This window comes from Sparus aurata, chromosome 6 (genome assembly GCF_900880675.1).
Source record: "Sparus aurata chromosome 6, fSpaAur1.1, whole genome shotgun sequence".
Classification (NCBI taxonomy): Eukaryota; Metazoa; Chordata; class Actinopteri; order Spariformes; family Sparidae; genus Sparus; species Sparus aurata.
Genome location: NC_044192.1, coordinates 25,054,045 through 25,068,638, shown reverse-complemented (window position 1 = coordinate 25,068,638; position 14,594 = coordinate 25,054,045). Strand labels below are relative to the sequence as shown.

Below are 14,594 nucleotides of genomic sequence, written 5' to 3'. Positions count from 1 at the left end.
CATGGAAGCAGATTACAAATTTTCAATATAATCTTATTTATGAATAATTGAGTCGGCAACATTCATGAAAAAGATTTATTTTAAGCCTAAATTCACATATAAACCTCAATTTAAACCCTGATCAAAAGAGAGATTAAGCTTTTTTGTGTATGCCAACAGTATGAATATGTATTTGCACCGTAAGCACACCTTTGTGCCTATGGGTTTGTGGGATATCCGTGGAAGCAGATTACAAGTTTTTAATAAAATCTTATTGGTACATTTTTGTGTAAGCAACAGTCATGAAAAGATCTATAAACGTCATTTATATGACTCTTTTGCTTTAACTTCTATGTATTGTGATATTTTACACGTTTTATTGCTATAATGTTTGTGGTCTATAATACAATACAAACATGGAAACCAGGGATAGAGGCTGTCCATCTAAGACTGGGATACTCATTACAACTGTTGAGGTGATTATGAATATGATTTTATCAGACTTTTTTTTTTTTACAGCAGTGTTATAAATATAAACAAAAGCAACACACACACACACACACACAGTGGACAGGATGAAGCATTCACTAACACATACACAAAATGTGGAGTGGTGTGCGTGATAATTATGCGTGCTTTAGAAAGTAGCCCTTGATAAATGATCAGACAATAACCTTTTATTTACTCTGAACGTTTATTTTCCTTCATAACTATCAAAAAACTAAAACATCTGTGCAAGATAGCAGAAACCAGTCTTATGACTGTATATAAAGATATACAGTATGTGTCAATGTCTCCACATACAGCCTGCTTTAGGTTTGTTCCTACATTGGTGGAACCTGTTAGTGCTGCCGGAAAATTACTGGCATATTACGTCACGTCAATTTGTTTTACCGTAAAGATGTTATTTACCCATTTTCCTTGACGTTAAAAACGATGCCAGGAGTGACTCCACCAAATCTTTCGATAATGGAGTCATGTTATAACAACTGGGAGTTACACTTATGGCTCCACGATGTCCTCATTTTAATTTAAATCGTGATTTAATTTCGGCTAATGTCTTTGCGCATCGCGGTAATTACGGTAGTAACCGGAAATGCCGTCAGATTCGCAGCTGATATAAGGACGTGGTTGTTCCGGTGAAAAGAGGATTTAGCTGCTTGAAGACAGCCGGTTTTACAATAGGATTTATTATGTTTTAATCAACATATGTACATATTTTTTAGGACTAGGTGATATAACTTAATAATATAATGAGACATTTGTGTCTTTCTTCTGGAAACTCGGCACTGTGACGCCTTCTACTGCTGCCTAGCTCTCCATCGACTGAAGAAACAATGCAGGCCTAGCTAGCATCTAACGTTAGCTAGCGGAAGCTAATCGGATAACGCTGGTCCAGCAGACTGCAGTGGGATTTAAACCTCGAAGCAAGCCGCTTTTCGACGCTGTAAGAACATCCGATCCGGTATGTCACAACGGTTTCTGTGTTTTATGTTGCCTTGCTTGCGGCCTGTGTCATTAAACATAACTTTATTTGGAGAGGTAAGCCGCTTATTATGTAACGCCATATTTTCCACAAAGTTAACCTGCTAGCTTGTTAGCATTAGCGAGTTCACTAATGTTACCTTGTTGATTCGATCCGAAAAGTCTGTCGATGTCGGCAGGGTGGAGATGTGTTTGGCCGACAAAATGACGGTCAATAGTATTACTCCATTTTCTGTCAGTTGGCTGTACGTTCATTTGAAAGCAGTGGCGATTGACTTCGCCCAGTGGTGCATTACAGCAGCCCCCTGTCAGCCCCCAGCTAAGGTTATCTTTGAGATACACAGCACATTGGTATTTGTTTTGCTGTGCAGTGTCTGAACATGTCGACTGTCTTTCCTCCTTACTGGAATTTGCAAAGCAAGAGTTGTGATTTCCACAGATCCAACTTTCAAGTAGAGCATCAGTTCCACAGAACGTACCCATATTTCCTGCCCCACCTCACAAAGACATAGAAGGGGTGTCAACCAAGATAGAAGTCAGTTTCCTTAGCAATAAAGAGAGAGAGAAAGAAACGATATAATTCCTATAACATAAATAATAATTTACACACAATATTTTCTGTCCTGACGTGCATCATATGTTACATTCATGCACCAACCTTTCCAAGCACCCACTCCTTAAAACGAGGCTCTCGAGGTGTCCTCCAGTTTATATTGGATTTTACCTGCACAAATCACATGCAACAATTGACAAGTAAAGACGATAACTCAAGAGACAGATTTGCTGGAAGAGCTCAAAAAAACTCATAAGGCCTTGTTCAGTGGTCTTTTTAATGTGAAACATTCAAGACAAACAAAGAATGCATGACACAGCGTCATTACGAAGGTTTATAAAAAATGTAGTGAATAGTTTCTGGTCATAATTTGCAGACCTAATGGGGAGTTGGGGAAAGGACAGATTATTAGTTTATTGCAGTCTCTCTCTTTTAGATAAGTTTTGGACAGACTACAACCATGTGAAGTTCCCACTGTACTGTGAGAGCTAACTTTCAGATTGGATGGCTTGTAGCATTTTCCGGTGTAAATTGCTCAACGTTTTTGTGGCCCATGGCTTTTTGCTGTACATTTTCACTGCAAAGAATACTAATAAATGATGATAATGTTACTTCTGTGACAAATATGACCCCGAGGTGTAGTTTGACCAGCTGAATCCGGACATCAATTGATATTTTTGCTTGGAATCGGTTGATTCTTAATATTTTTGCTGATTGATTGTCGGTCATTGAAATAATCAGTTAATTCGCTGCTCATTTCAGATTTAGTCCAGTCTGGTTCAGATTTTTTGAAAGTGCTTTACAGAGGTGTTAAACCAAGGAGTCTATAGTATAGTCTATAGTTGGCATGTAGTCTACTTTTACATACAGGTAATGTAAAGACGGATGTGAAGCAGTGTGGCACATGTGTAATACATATGCTTTTTCATAATTAAAGTTGTTTAGGTGATTTGGGTTCTGTTTTGCACTCCTGTCTAATTCTCATCAATCTCTTTTCAGCTATGAGCTCTCAGCTGCAGGTCTTCTCTCCTCCTTCCATCTCCTCCAGTGCCTTTTGTCGTGTGAAGAAGCTGAAGGTGGAGAGCAATGTTTGGGATGTGTCCACCACTGAAGCGTACAGCTCTATAGCAGGCCAGTCGGCATACACCTTTGCACCAGCCCTAGCTGTGCCACCCTTTGCACCATCTCTGGTCTTCCCCCCTGCAGCACCTGGCTCCAGAGGTCAAGTGGTGGTGCGGGCAGCTGATAGCACTGGTAGCCTTCCCCGGGGATCCAGCCGGCGTGTCACAGAGCAGGCAACGTCTTCCTCTTATGCTCATGCTGAGGTGTCCTCTGAAACGAGGGGGCACAGGCACGGGCAGAAGAGAAAGATTGAAGAAGCCAGTGAAGGCAGTGGCAGTGGATGTGGCAGTGTCCAAATATTAGAGGAGCTCTCTGCTCCTGCAGCAACTTACTCCACCCGTACAGGTGGTGGTGGAGGGGGAACAGGCCAGTCTATACCCCACTCAGCTCCAACCACCAAGAGCAGCAGCTCCAATGGTGAAGGGGATTATCAGCTGGTGCAGCATGAGATCCTCTGCTCCGTGTCCTGCAGCTATGAAGTGCTGGAGTTTTTGGGAAGAGGCACGTTCGGGCAAGTAGCAAAGTGCTGGAAGAGGGGCACCAATGAGATTGTGGCTATCAAGATCCTGAAAAACCATCCGTCATATGCTCGTCAGGGCCAAATTGAGGTAATCAAACACAATTTTGTTGATAAATCATTTTTGTATTCTGCATTGATAACAAACCTAACTGTATAGTGGTTACTGGTTTTATTTGATAACTGTGGCTTCACAGAGAGGTTCTCATCTCACAGCAGTAATCCTGCATCGCTATTAAAACTGTGTATTTGGCTGTGAAGGAATAATAAAAAAAAAAAAAAATGTAGGCCTGGCCAGTTTATCAGCCTAGCTCAAGAAATGTACCGTTGAACAGTCAGTGCAGAACATTTGGCAAATTTGTTCAGTCTGAATGTTTTGTCTGATATCCCGACTAACAGATTTAATCAGATGCTCTTTATCAGTTTGCACTTTGTGAATGTGAAATAGTTTCATATAAAAGTTATTCATGACTCCAAGATGCTCCGAACGCAAGTCAGTTTAAGCCAAATATATTGTGGTCAGCTGACTCAAGATTTATCTTTAAAGAAAAAAATGAAGACTATGCATCCAAGATTTGTGCTCGCAATTAAAATCAAGTGTTTAAATGTTTTTAGCAGCCACAGTTAAATGCAGAGTGACAAATTGTCTCTCACAGACAAGGAGACATGTCTGTCCTGGAAGGCATTTGTCATGTTTGTCATTTACTCAGTTATTCACATGAAAAGTGATAGAAATAGTTGTGTCAAGACTGAAAAAAAGAATCTACTCTTGGCTTAATATCAAATCAAATGTAACAACACTGTGTTCCTACCTGTCATTTGCTCCCTTTTTTTGCCAGCTACACAATCAAACTAGGATCGTGGTATTATGTTTATGGCTTTCACCTTTTCTGCAAATGCCTTGCAGATTTACGAGGTTGTTGTTGATTAGGGCTGTTTGAAGTGCAGCTGATAGGAAGTGAATCCGTGACAGCAGTAGTACCACTGAATTATTATCAGCAAACACCAGTGCTATAAACATGCTATAAAGCACTGTTGTGCAAGCCATTGTATTGTCTTGTTATAAGATATTAGCGAAGCAGCAGTTACATGGAGTTACTTGGTTCTCTTTGATAGGTGGGCATCCTGAACCGGCTGAGTGCAGAGAACGCTGATGAGTACAACTTTGTGCGGTCATACGAATGCTTCCAACACAAGGGTCACACCTGCCTGGTGTTTGAGATGCTCGAGCAGAACCTGTACGACTTTCTCAAGCACAGCAAGTTCAGCCCGCTCCCTCTACGGCACATCAGACCCATCCTACAGCAGGTTGGTAAAAGCTTTGGCAGACGTTCATGAAACCATTTGAAAACTTGAACCAGAATCATAGAACTTTTCTCACCTTCGTATTACTTCTGGATAAATATTTGTATGTTTGCATCTTTTAGGTGGCGACAGCGCTGATGAAACTGAAAAGCCTGGGTCTGATTCATGCAGACCTGAAGCCTGAGAACATCATGCTGGTCGACCCCCTCAGACAGCCCTACAGAGTGAAGGTCATTGACTTTGGCTCGGCGAGTCATGTGTCCAAAGCTGTCTGCTCAACCTACTTACAGTCTCGTTACTACAGGTTGGTGTGTTTTTGTAATACATTTTCCTTATAATTTCACTAGAATGGACCTCAGTTCTGTTTTTTTTCTGTACTAGTCCTTAAATCCTCTTTTTGCTGTCCAGGGCTCCAGAAATCATTTTGGGCCTGCCGTTTTGTGAAGCCATTGACATGTGGTCTTTGGGCTGTGTGATTGCTGAGCTGTTTCTGGGTTGGCCTCTCTACCCAGGAGCCTCTGAGTATGACCAGGTCAGTATTAACATAATGTGTTATGCCTTATCTCTGGGAATGAAAAGATGCTTAAATGCCTGGAAAAGGCTCCACGAAAGTGTGAGAATAGTGTCTGTAAGCAGGTCATGGAAGTACTGTAGGTGCTCTGTAGAAAGTGCTGCTAGTAATGCTAAAAGCCAGAGATAACGACGTGCTTCAGAAGACCAAACACAGCAACAAGCTCTGAGTGACATCTTAGTCAAAGCCATGAGACGTTTGTCTCACTGTGATTCTTAAACTTTAATGTTTTTTTTGTTTTGTTTCCAGATCCGTTACATTTCTCAGACTCAGGGCTTGCCTGCAGAGTACTTACTGAGCGCTGGTACTAAGACCGTTCGCTTCTTCAATCGAGGCCCTGATTCCAGCTATCCACTCTGGAGGCTCAAGGTTAATATAACCTCATACTAATCCTTCTGAGTTTCAGGCTATTAAGTAGCCTGTAAATGATTATTGAAATACATTTGAAATATAAAGAAGCCTAAATGATTTTAGCATTTGATTTGAATTGTATGACCTAATGTCAATAAGAAATAGCCTTTGGCACATAATGTGAAACCGAATTGGCTTCAATTTTTCAGACCCCATCAGAGCATGAAATGGAGATGGGCATCAAGTCCAAGGAGGCCAGGAAGTATATTTTCAACTGCCTTGATGACATGATGCAGGTAGATGGCAATATCTTGCATAACACCTAATTAAGTGCATTTTTCAACGTTGCACACGGATTATTCTCTGTACACCAGTACCACACACACACAAACAAGATATCACGTTATGTAAATTTTTTTTTTTTTTTTTTTTTACATGTTTGGCTGTTTTTTTTCTATTCCAGGTCAACTTGTCTTCTCATTTGGAGGGGACGGACATGTTGGCTGAGAAAGCTGATAGACGAGAGTTTATAGACCTCTTGAAACGGATGCTCCGTCTGGATGCTGACAAAAGGATCACACCAACAAAAACTCTGGGTCACCCCTTTGTCACAATGAGCCACCTTGTGGATTATCCCCACAGCTCTCAGTAAGTGTGTCATATGAGGATGTTCTTTTAGGCACTGTTGCACGTATTTGTTATGAGTAAAATATTTAATGGCAAAACTTTGAATTCTCTCGCAGTGTGAAGTCCTGCTTCCAGAACATGGAGATCTGCAAGCGCCGGAGCTCCTACGATAGTAGCAAATCCCTGTACTCCACAAATGCAGTCCCCAGTGCTGCAGCAGGCAACCTCACTGTTACCTTCAGTAGCCAACTCAACCAGCATAACCAGGTATGACCCTGCTCCTTACCATAAAATCTTAAGTGTCTGCAAGTTCAGGATGTTCTGAAAGTGCCCAGATAATGCTTTAGATAAGTAATCCAGAACAATAAAATGTTTTAAATAACATGATTATTTTGTTGAATATATGAAAGTGGTCAAAATTGTAATTATACTAAACTGATATGCACAATATATGACATGTGGAATGCATCCTCCTGAAACTAGTATAAAAAGAACTACCAAGTGTCCATGGTGTCTACAGCTGTGTGTGTACGCATCAGGGAGTATAATCCAGGCCTTAATCAGTCCATCGTGTTTGATTTCTCTACCAGGTGCCTTCTGCGGGGGGAGCGGTGCCTTTGCTGAACTACCAGCCAGCTCTGTACCAGCAGGCGACTATCAACATTCCTGGGCTGGCTCAACAGAGTGTCCCGATTCCAACACGTCCCGCTGGGCTGTGTAGCCAGACAGAACCCTTCCAGCAGACTCTAATTGTCTGCCCTCCCTCCACTATTCAAGGTAAATGTCACATTCAGACTGAAACATGGAGCATCACAAGGTGGATGACCTACCATATGCTAAGAAACCTCACTGTGACTATTAGTAAGGAATTTCTCAGTGCACGTGCCAATTACAAATTACTCTAATAACTTTTGTGCGTATATAGAGACTTGAATTGGAAGCTAATATGCTGCAATATCCCCATTTCCTTATTTCTGGAACAGTAGATATTTAAAAACAAATCTAATCATTAAGATCTTGGTGTCACTCATTGATCTACTTGTTTGGGATTTCTTTTTTCAGGGCTTCAGCCATCCAGTAAGAGTTCCAGTTACCCTGTGAGGATGGAGAACTCTGTACCCATAGTACCTCAGAACCAGTCTGCACAGTCGTTGCAGATCCAGCCAAGTATGCTCACACAGGTAAGAGTTTGTAAAGTCTGTAAATGTGTTCTCGTAACATAAAAAAAGGAAATTTTCTCTATTTTCGTATCGGGTGATCCCGTCTCTGGCACTTTCTTTGACAATTGACGAAGGTGGACAAAGAAACTATTCACACTATGACCAAATCAGAGGGTTTATCCATATGGAGAGATGAAAGTGCAACTCATACTTAACTATTATTTGGTAGTTTTTGCAGTGTTCTGTGTAATTATCTGGTTCATTGTAGTATATGGAACTATGCTTCAGACTGGAGCGTTGGCGAACAGTGAGAAGCAGAGTGACAGCTGTCTCATCTGAACGGGTCCAAAGTGGGTCAAACGTGCACTGAGAAGACCTGCATCACATGCACATCTCTTGTAGAAAAGGGGTGTTTGGTTAGGTCGGGTTCATTTGTGGAATTTGTAAATGTATAGATTTGTATATTGGCTCAGTTATTCACTTTGGTGAATACTGATATGATAGATTTCCATGACACAAAATAAACAAGCACATGTTTCTGCCATTCAGAAACCTAAATTCAGGGCTGCAGACCCAAAATATGGCAACGTCAATGACTGATATGTTGTTAGCACCAAGCTGAGAGCAGTGGTTTCCAGAACTGCTTATTCGTGGGTGCACTGAGTGCATCCAAGCAGTCTCCCTATTGGGGTGCTTCTTTCAGGCCCCCCTCTCTGTTTGCTGCCAGCAGAGCAAGCCAACGTTTAGTGAGGACCAGGTTGAGATATTTTCTTAAATAAAGAAGTTTGCCTTCAGTGGAGATGTGGCTGTATTTAAATCAGTTTATACCATTGACCTGTGAAATAACAGTCCATGCTGTTTTTATCATTTGTGTTTCTGTTGATTGCGTTTTGACTTGGATTTCCTCCCAGGACTGATTTGGACTGCCACATAGCGCCAGGCCTCCTTCATTCCCACTCTCATATCTGGGATGGAGGCCAGATGTTTAATGCAGGGGACACATCTGGCTAGAAAAAAAAACGGTTAATTGCTGTTTGCCAAAATTAGGAATAATTGCTGCACACAACAGAGGTCAGGTTCCCAGATGGCCACTGGTTACAAGTGTATGTGTGTGCCTGCGTTTCTCCTGTGCAGCTGGTTTTATCCGCTCTGTCCCTTTTTTTTTTTTTTTAATTTTTTTTTTTTTGTCTGAATCAGATACAGCCTTGAACTGCCCTAACCCTTCCCTCCCCTATCCTCCCTCCCTCCTCCAGGGTTCCTGCACACCCCTGATGGTGGCCACCCTGCACCCACCCTCAGCAGGCATAGCCCCCCAGTATTCCCTGCCCCTCGGGCTGGGCGCCGGGGTGGGTCGGCCCACCCTGCTGGAACACACAGCCACAGTGCTGGTAAAGCAATGATGACATCCCTGAAGACAGACATGCACATGCAAACTCCCTCTACCACTAACAGTGCCATCTCTCTCCTGCCCCTTCCTCTTCCTTTCATTTGTTTGCAACTTTCCCTCTCCCTCTGTGCCACACATCGTATGGGGCTGGTGTTTATTTTATACGTCTCCTGCATTATGCCTTTTTACATCCGAAGTTGTCATGGTTGTCAGAATCGTGGTTGGTAGACTTATTTTTTGGTCTGGTGTCATCAAGATTTTTTATTTTTTTTTTCTTAAATTCCTTTAAAACCAAATTGACAATCTGTTTCCAAAGGACGACCCCTCCCCACAGCATTCACACACTCTCATTCCCTCCCTGCACAGTCTCTCCCCATAGGTGTGCTGAAGGCATGGAGCGCATGTGTTGCCGCGTTGGTCTGCGCTTTGCTTGAAGCTTCTCTAGTCCTGTCCTTCCTTGGTTACAGCAAAGGAGATTGCAGCTACAAAGCCCACTAAATCCCCTACTCAACAACCCGACTCTCTGACACACATCTTTTTGTTTCAGCCCCAGAACATGTGGCATGCCTTTCCCCAAGACAGCTTATCAACAAACTGTTCGGCATCAGCGAACTAAACTAATTTTCTTCCCTCAGTGTTTCTTCTTTAACAGGCTCCATGGTTCTGTGTATACTTGTCTTTATACCTGATCTGACTGTTTATAGTGCGTCATTGTTTGTGCTTTGCATGATTTCATCTTGTGCATTTGTTGCAGGGCAATGCAATAATAAGGGAATGGCTTGGGAAAGATTTGCTCGCTTATCTGGCTTTGTGCTTTTTGCCTGTAGAAGAGATTGGCCAGTTGGTTTTCCGTGTTTCTCAGCATGGCTCAGTTTGTCTGGCCCATTCCAGCACTGAAATAATTTGTGTTGATTCAGTAAAATATGATCCTTGATATATCGTGTACTGAAGTGTGATTGTCTTGTTTTTCTGTTCTCAGCAGGCCTGGCCCACTGGCACCCAACAGATCCTCATCCCATCGTCATGGCAGCAGGTCCCAGGTGTGGCCATCCACAGCTCCGCACACCAGTCAACTGTGGCTGAATCACCCCTGGAAACGCACGATGCCTCCACAGCACAGGGACACAGCTGGAGGTGGGTCAACTAATGGCAAAAAACAAAAACGTAGCACGATTATCACAGATGCAGCGCTGATGAGTTCAACAAAATGGCTTTCTTTGTGTGTCCTGTGGCGTCCACCACTAACTTGTCTGATCTTTGACCCTTACAGGAGCACAACCCAAGCCAGGACACAGCAGGAGAGGAAGAAGGTGAAAGCCCGACGTGGAGAGAACAGGAACAGGTTTGTAGAGTCCTGCAGTTTTTATCTCTGATTTTATGAATTGATTTTTGCGCTGTCTTCAGGGTTTGAGCCATCACGCCATAGGACAGATGGCTAAAAAGAACGATGTAAAACCGAAAGCACAACCAGCAACTGCTTATCACTTATTTTTTTTATGTGGTAGATTGGAGTTATATTATTCAAGGGGATACTTCTAGTTCCAAATATCTATTTTTATTGCAAATAATAAATCATTTTAAGTTTACAAAGCAAATCCATAATTGACGAGCATTATGTGAAAATGTATTCCAACCGTCCCCGTGGTGGTGGTGAGCTCAAAGGTTATACTCTGACCCTTATATACTGAATCAGAAAAACAGTCACCTGTCTAGTAGGTTTAGAAATAATTTTCCAAGCGCCTTTGTGTTTTGTGTGTTATCATAGCTGAAATCACATTTGATTTAGATTTCAAAGCTCAAAATTAGTTGTTTTTTTTTCTTTCTCTCTGTCCAGGGGTATATCAACTGCATCATTACTCAGCAGCAGTGGCGTGACCCCACCTAGCGCCAGTGCCACGTTGTCCCAGCCAATCATCATCTCAGACACACCCAGCCCAGCGGTCAGCATCATCACTATTCACAGTGATACCGACACAGAGGACGAGCGCAAGTTCCATCCAGCCAGGTGAGGATAAGCAGCTCCTCTGAACTCCTGTTTTTTCAGGATTGCTAATGCTTCAGCTACTTTGAAGACGCAATATATGCACACAAACATAGCCACTCCTATATTGGTAATTCAAAAATTGTGTGACTATATTACTCTGATATACCGGTCTCCTTTTCTTATAAAATAACACTGTTTCCCTGTTTGCACAGTGTTAGTTTGAGCCAGCGCACAAACGTCATCAGCTGTGTGACCGTGCATGACTCGGACTCCTCTACAGCCAGTCCCCTGACTCCCCTGCCTCGGGCGCTGAACCCAGCTATCAGCGTGTCATCACGCCAGGCAAAGTCTCTGGCAGTGGTGGCACCTTCAGTCAAAACCCAGGGCACTGAGAGAGGGGCAGCTTCACGCGCACGCTTGGAGACAGGTGAGAGTGACTGATAACCTGTCAACTGTGTGTAACATGAAATTATTTCATTTATTTTAGGTGTGTAAGCAGTAACACATAATAACATTAATAATTACCACCCTGTATTACTAGTGAACTACATGAAGCCGAAGAGATCATCCAACCGACATCCCTGCAGTTCAGGGGAGAGCATAGATCGTCATGGACTGGTGCCAAGTCAGTCACATCCTTTAAACCTCAGCCAGGTACGTTTTCTTTTAACTGTCATGTTGATATGATGCTTTGATCAACTTTTATGCGCTTCTTCCAGTGAACTGTTTTTATTTTACTGACATTTTAATGACCATGATTTTACCAGAATATAATTTTAAAATTATACAACCACTTGATGGGAAAGCGAGTTCAGTGTTGAGTAACTAGTGATGATTGCTGCTGTCAAACTTGAGTCAGCGGCCGATACAAATGCAAAGACATATGACGGTTGTACCTGAAGGACACTTAACGATGACCTTTTATCGACACTTCAACACACAAACACTTTCAATGAGAAATCTTTAACTTTGGTTATCAGGAAGTTTCTGAGTGTCAGATATATTTACTGTCAGTTGTGTCCAAAGTGCTCTCTGCTGGACAAACAATTTAAATGCAGTTGAATTTGTGACTGACCTAAAGCAAACTTTTACTTTTGATGTGCTTTGGATCTTTTGTACATTTTCTAATGATCGTTTAAACAAAACCAGTTGTGCTGCCTACTGTACTAGTGATGTTGTCGTTGTTGCCTGCATACTAATGATGTTTTGTTTCAGGTTCAGCCGGTGGTTTCTTCATCTCAGGAGCGTTCCCATAGTGACTCATCTTTGCGGCGCCAGCAGACATTCCCTCCAGCCGTCTCGGCCTCTCACTACAGCTTCTCCGAGGTGTCCGCCCTGGCCTCTGCCTCGGTGCCCGGCCCAAGCCTGTACACTTACCCAGCCTCCACCGCCCTCTCCACAGCGTCTCAGGCCATGGAGCAGCTGCTGGGCCGCGGTCACGGCAGCCACGGGCACTCCCCCACCGCCTATGCAGCAACGTACACCTCATCCGCCTCCTCCAGGAGGGACTCGGCCAGTCGTAAGGACTCTGTCAGTAGTCTGCTGCACGGCCTCCCCGCAGCCTACCAGCATCAGTTTGCCACTGGTTCTCCCTACGTCAGTGTGACGCCCCGGGCCGAGGCTTACAGTGCCTACCAGCTAAGCCCCAGGCGCCTCACTCAGTACCCCTACCTATAGGGAGCTGCACACACTCGGAACAAAGAGGATCTACTTCCCCACCTGCTATCACAAAGGGACATTTAAACTGTTTCCAGTAGAATAACTGTTGGTCTCTTATTTGTTTGCTGCTAAGGCGGCACTTCACCTCCAACTCATTCACATGCTCTTTTGGACTGTTGAGTGTTTTTGAAATGTCCTTTGGTATCGTTTGATATTGTATCATTTTCTCTTCCCGTAAAACTATTGTTTATAGCCCTTATTTTATCCCCGTTTTATCCAGATGTATAATTAATGCGATGTGTTAAATGTATTTTACTCCTGTTTATCTTGAGGTTTTGTGTGAAGAGAGATTATCCTCCTGTCACAAACTGCGACGACACTTTAGGCGAGCTATTCGACGGGGCTAGCAGACAAAGAGAGTTACAAGTCGTTGGCTTTTTTCAAGAGCCTTGTAATGAAAGTTTTCACACTAATCCAATGAGGCCGTGTTTTAGCAAAGATGATAATGACTGTACCTTAATCATGTCTCTTTATTCACAAATGTCATTTTAATATGTTTAAATTATGTTTTTTGTCAGCGTGAGGTAGGAAGAGGAAGGTCCATGAAGATGTCGAATAAGAGGATGGTGTGGTGGAAACTGTGATGGGTAAATGTTTAATTTAAGTGCACATGTGATAGTCTGTTAATGTAGTGACAGTATTTAGGCAGGATTAATCATATTCCTTATGCAATAGAAACTTTCTTTTTTTTCTCCCAAAACTGCATCAACTGAGCGCTGAATGTATTTATGAAGTACAGACGAGTGGGATCACCATCCTGAGGAATGACGTGAAAAGTTTTTGTTCGAAATTGTTAAAAAAAAAAAAAAGTATTAACCTTCTTTCTTCCTTTTCTGTCCTTATTAAATATAGAAGAAAAAAATGTATCTGTGGATCCTGACTGTGTAGCACCTGCTCATCATGAAAACAGAGTTATGGCCAGTTCTTACTCTTTTATATTTTTAACTTAGCAGAATTTTTGTCCTGTTTTCATTCACTCACTAGGAAGTTGTTCCAAATCACCCACACTGCTGTACGATGACTGATGAAATCAAGAATGCAGTCTGTTTTGTAATAGGCCGTCTGATCAGTCACTTATTGTCTGATGAGAAGCTACTTTAGCAGGTCAGTCAAGGTGGTGCTGTTGACTAAACACGCATCTCTTTTTCTCCCCACAAAAATGTGCAAATGTGGCCATTTGTGGCTTCAGTCATGTCTGAATATAATATGTATTTGTTTTTCACATATGGATTACTATGTTTATCGTTGTCTGAATTCAGAGAGCTGTCTCCTGCCACCGTCTTTACTTTAAGGAGGTGCAAATCTCGGGATGGTTTCTGTGAGTCATGAGAGCTTTTTTTTTTTTTTAGTAAATCCTTCCCTGTTGCGTTTGCATCCATTTTGTGTTGTAATGTCTGAATATTTAACTGTATTTCATCTTAACATAGTATAGTTAAAGAGGCTATTTGGTAGAACTAATTCAGGGAAAAAAAAAGTGTCATCCCAAATAATCCACTGTCACTGTTTTCAATAAAATAACCACAAATTCACGACAGATTGTTTTCATTATTCCTCACTACCTAATCCAACATGTGGCGGTAAATTGGTGATTTTCTTTTCCTTGTTATTCTAGATTGGAACTGCTGATAATGCTGATTTAGCAGTGCTGTACGAACTTTGAACCGTCTGAACAGTAGTTGGCAAAAGCACACCTTGAGATAAGGGCCGTTCCAACCTCTCCAGGTTACATTAACCGAATACGATTTTACCGTGCACGTAAATGTTGAAAAGGTTCCAGGGAATCTTATCTGTGAAAATTAAGTAAAAAGAAGTTACTGAATATATTATGAGCTAT

At 42.2% G+C, this 14,594-nt stretch overlaps 1 protein-coding gene across 5 annotated transcripts; it reads left to right on the top strand.

The window, feature by feature from the left end:
• Nucleotides 1-1,068: 1,068 nt before the first annotated feature.
• Nucleotides 1,069-14,289, top strand: hipk1b (homeodomain interacting protein kinase 1b). 5 transcript variants are annotated; one of them, XR_003984373.1, is made up of 19 exons: nt 1,069-1,444; nt 3,017-3,747; nt 4,773-4,964; nt 5,084-5,265; nt 5,370-5,493; nt 5,782-5,901; nt 6,093-6,179; nt 6,347-6,531; nt 6,627-6,777; nt 7,101-7,287; nt 7,573-7,691; nt 8,924-9,058; nt 10,037-10,191; nt 10,328-10,399; nt 10,892-11,062; nt 11,254-11,468; nt 11,583-11,695; nt 12,257-12,788; nt 12,998-14,289. XR_003984373.1 is itself a non-coding variant. In XM_030420429.1 (18 exons), the coding sequence occupies exons 2-18, from the start codon at nt 3,019-3,021 to the stop codon at nt 12,716-12,718; spliced, it is 3,396 nt and encodes a 1,131-aa protein (XP_030276289.1). In that variant the 5' UTR covers nt 1,069-1,444; nt 3,017-3,018; the 3' UTR covers nt 12,719-14,289. The 5 variants fall into 5 exon arrangements, 4 of the variants coding, with proteins under 4 accessions (XP_030276289.1, XP_030276288.1, XP_030276291.1 ...); XM_030420429.1 differs by having other exon boundaries at nt 10,040-10,191; nt 12,257-14,289; XM_030420428.1 differs by having other exon boundaries at nt 12,257-14,289.
• Nucleotides 14,290-14,594: the final 305 nt, after the last annotated feature.